Here is a 4,135-nt window from a genome sequence, read left to right as displayed (position 1 = left end):
GAGAAGGGGAGAGTGCGGAGTTTGTCGCTCTGATGGCCACATCGAAATGTCAATTGGCGCATGCCTTTTGGCCAAGTAATTATGTTTGATGACTTGGTGGTCGCTCAGCTGGTCTGCAGTAAAAGCGAATAAGCCAGAAGGACAATTGCAGATATAAAGGATGGCGTAAAAGGAGACGCAACTCAGACGATGTAATCCAGATAAAATGTTGTTAAATTGTCAGATGAGACAGTTGATGGATGAAATGCGCTACAAATAGATGCATGAATAATGAATCAGTGAAAACTATATTAAATACAGCTAAATGAAACGGTGACAGAAAATCATTTTTATTATTATTTATTATTGCACATTCCTTCCTCTTTTGAAGTAAAAATCGTTTGTACTGCTTGCCATTACAAATTCTAATCGTCAAAAGCGCCATCTATGGTAAAGTAGTAGAATAAAGCGAGTCTGCCGTTCGTTATGCGATGTTCTCTATTTTATAGCAATTTGTAATCCATAAAAATGTAAGCAAGCAGTGCACAGTGCAAGCAGTTCAAATATTCGACGTTTTTCATGTGTTGTTGATTGAGTTGCTGCACCGAATATAGCAAGCGATTTCGAAATGTGATGTTAAGCGATGTTTATGAAAATATAGCAATTGGTCGAACATCGCACTGAACTTGGTAGAATCTATGAAATGCTGGTGATTTATATTTATAAGCAGTTCAAACACCAAGCAGTGAACTTGGATTAAATTCATTAACCTTAAAATGCAGAATTTGTGATTTCATATAATATGATTTGTCTTGGTCGCATGTAGTTACAGATTCTATCTAAAAAGTTAAATGAAAAGTGTGCTACTCTTGTTGGTCTTGGCATTATTTTACGTTTGTGATGTTTTGAAAATATTTATTTATGAATATATATATTCAGATATATGCGATGCAGTTTTAATCGACAATGGCATTGGCAGGGCATAATATTATATTCAAGTAACTCTTCCTCAAGTCTACCCGTCAATGCGTCAGTTTCCTATGGGCAGGTTATACAGAAAGTTTCTTGTCACTGTGGAAATGTGCCAAAGTTCAAATTTAACCTAATATACACAACATAGGTTCTAATGATTATACTATTTCTTTTTTTTTTTAGTTTCTGCATCAGAGTGTAGAATTCGTGAGATACTATATAAATAAAGTTAAAGGAAATCCAATGAACGAAATATCAAGATTGATACTAGAATAATAAAACACCAATTACAAAATCTTTGGAAAAAAAAGTTTCTGTCGAGAATTATTAAAAAAAACACATCAGAAAAATTTATGTAATTTTCACGTTTTCTAATCAAAATTAAAATCAACAACAACATTTAAAAACAACTTTTAATGAAATTAACAATCAATTTATTTTTGAAATCGCAATTTAACGTTCTATTTTCTATCCCACATTTAAAATTTTAACGTAATTCGTATCAAGGAGCGATCAAACTATTTTTGGTGCTGCCAGACAGTTCAAAGTTTGGCGTTGCCAAGGAAACTGTGGCGAGGCAAACAAATCGTTTTTTTCCATGTTGAAATGTCATGCGTTTGCCGCAGTTTTTATACAATTGGCAAAAGAAACTGCACAAAATGTTTGAGAAAAGCAGCGAAAACAGTTTAACATCCTCGGGCAGCATTCAGGAAATTGCGGGACGTCTGGCGGAGGAGCAGCAGCGTCTGCGTCAATTGGAGGCCATCAGCTCGCCCAAAGAGCGCACTTTGTTCGTGCTGGGTAGCAAGTGTGTGGTAAGTTGTTGTTGTTGTCTCTCAGCTAATAGAAAACAATTGCGAATGAAAATCAGAATTAGATTAAAACAAGTAAGAAAGCACACTCGACTGTGAGATACCCGCTACCCATTTTTAATAAAGGCAAAATATTGCGGTATTATTTTTAAAATATACCGAAAATACTAAAAAATATTAAAAATATACCAAATGGTATGTTTGGTATATCGATATAGTACACCATTAAAAATATACCATAGACGGCACAATGGACCAGGTTGTCGGCCAAAGCAACTAAGAGCCTTAGTAAGTAGGCGTTTTTGCCCATACAAAAGTATTTCATTAATAACTTCCACAATTTTTATCTGATCGCAACCAAATTTTCAGGAATCATAACTAATATCGTAATTATTGTATATATCAAAACTCAACTCTAGCTTTAAAATTACGCTTGTTATTTGATTGTTTTGATTTGCGGGGGCGGAAGTGGGCGTGGCAAAAATGTACAATAAACTTGATCTGCGTGCAAACATAACAATTGCTGTCGAAAAAAAATTATAGCTCTATCTCTTATAGTCTCTGAGGTCCAGTGTTTCATACGGACGGACGGACAGACGGACATGGCTAGATCGTCTCGGCTGTTGACGCTTATCAATAAAATATATACTTTATGGGGTCGGAGATGCCTCCTTCTACCTGTTACATACATTTCCTGCCGGCACAAAGTTATAATAACCTTCTACCTATAAAAATTCGATTCTCATGCGTCATATTCCGAAAGTGCTCATATATTACTTGGTATTTGGTCATATAACTATATATATATTATATTTCACTGACTCATCCTATACTTGAGAATGTCTGGTGCTTCCAGTAGTAGACTTATCAAGTTTAAATTAGAGTAAAGCAGTTACTACCTAACATTTTAGTCACAGACCGCAGAACTGGGGAGGATATCCATAATGAGTAAATCGATTCTTTAAATATCTTAAGTCATATATGTACATTGTACATATATATTATGGTTCCGATTACTTTCAAAAGAAAGTAAAGTTAAATTGCGAATTCCTTCTCAATTTTAACTCGATTATTAAACCTATTTCTATCCCCTATGCTCAGGGCAAGACGATGGCCATCAACAAGTTCTTTGACCGAGACGAACAAACAATGCGCCCCACATTGGCCTTGGAGTACAGTTATGGACGCCGCATCGGCAGCGGTAGATCGGCTCAGGTGCTGAATGTATGGGAATTGGGATCCCTGGACAATGCAGAGCAGTTGCTCGAGGTGCCGATGCGAACACATGGACTGCAGCAACTTTCCGCCTTTATCATGGTGGACTTGTCGCAGCCCCAACGCGTGTGGACGGATCTGGAATGCGCCTATCGCGGATTGCGGGACACGGCGCAACGCATGATGCAGTCAGCGACACCGGAACAGCGCGAATATCTGGAACGTCGTGCCTTGGAACGGATGAAACACGTCAAACAGGATGTGAGCACTCTGGAACTACTGCCGTTTCCACTGGTGATTGTGGGTGGCAAGTACGACATCTTTATGGACTTTGAGCCAGCTCTGAAGAAGCACATATGTCGTTGTCTGCGTTCCATGGCGCATCTGGTCGGCGGAGCTGTATTATTTTACTCACATAAGCTACCCAAGCTGGCCAAGGTGCTAAGAGATACCATTAGCCATCTGGGCTTCGGCAGTCCGACGAACCCTTTTCGAGCCCATATCACCGACTACAACGAGGCGTTGTCCATCTGGTTTGGCACAGACACTTGGTCACGGATTGGCATTGGCGAGTCCAGTTTGCTGAGTGTGGAACGCATTGGGGCAACATTGAGTGTGGAAGTGCCGCAGCTACAGCTGGAGAAGCAGAAACAGCAATTGCCTCAGAATCCGGCCAAGGATGTGGGTTTCAGTGAGTCGCTTATTGATGAGATGCGCGCACAGAAGGATGACGAACTGGCCGGGATTATGCGTGATGTCTTGCTGCGGGGTAAATTCGAAACTGTGCAGGGATAAAACTTTGACAACTTGTATGAAAATAGTATTATAATTTACTTTTGAAAAAGAACTAATTTTAAACCTAAGTCAGCGCACAAAATAAAGAACTAGTCATTTCGTTTTGCAAAGAATTTGCAAAACTCCAGGGTTAAAAGATGGGTGAAATATTCTGAATGTAGTATTTATAGTATTTGTTTACTTCTAAATTTGAAGAAAACCGGAATGAGTTTAAAAGAACATGAATCAAAGAAAGTAAGAAAATAGTTGATTCAAATGTTGTGAAATGTTTACAAAATAGATTCAAAACTGTGCAGGGAATTATTTATTCATTACTAAAATGAAGTAAACTTAACAATAAGTCACTGCCCGAAATAAATATT

The 4,135-nt window shown here is 38.1% G+C and overlaps 1 protein-coding gene across 1 annotated transcript; it reads left to right on the top strand.

The window, feature by feature from the left end:
* Positions 1 to 1,562: 1,562 nt before the first annotated feature.
* Positions 1,563 to 3,955, top strand: LOC132787812 (cytoplasmic dynein 2 light intermediate chain 1). Its single transcript, XM_060795125.1, has 2 exons — positions 1,563 to 1,766; positions 2,865 to 3,955. Exons 1-2 carry the CDS (start codon positions 1,563 to 1,565, stop codon positions 3,771 to 3,773), a joined length of 1,113 nt encoding a protein of 370 aa, XP_060651108.1. The 3' UTR covers positions 3,774 to 3,955.
* The last annotated feature ends 180 nt before the right edge of the window (positions 3,956 to 4,135 follow it).

This window comes from Drosophila nasuta, chromosome 2L (genome assembly GCF_023558535.2).
Source record: "Drosophila nasuta strain 15112-1781.00 chromosome 2L, ASM2355853v1, whole genome shotgun sequence".
NCBI lineage: Eukaryota > Metazoa > Arthropoda > Insecta > Diptera > Drosophilidae > Drosophila > Drosophila nasuta.
Note: the sequence above shows the minus strand (reverse complement) of the source record. Positions and strands in the feature narration are given on the sequence as shown.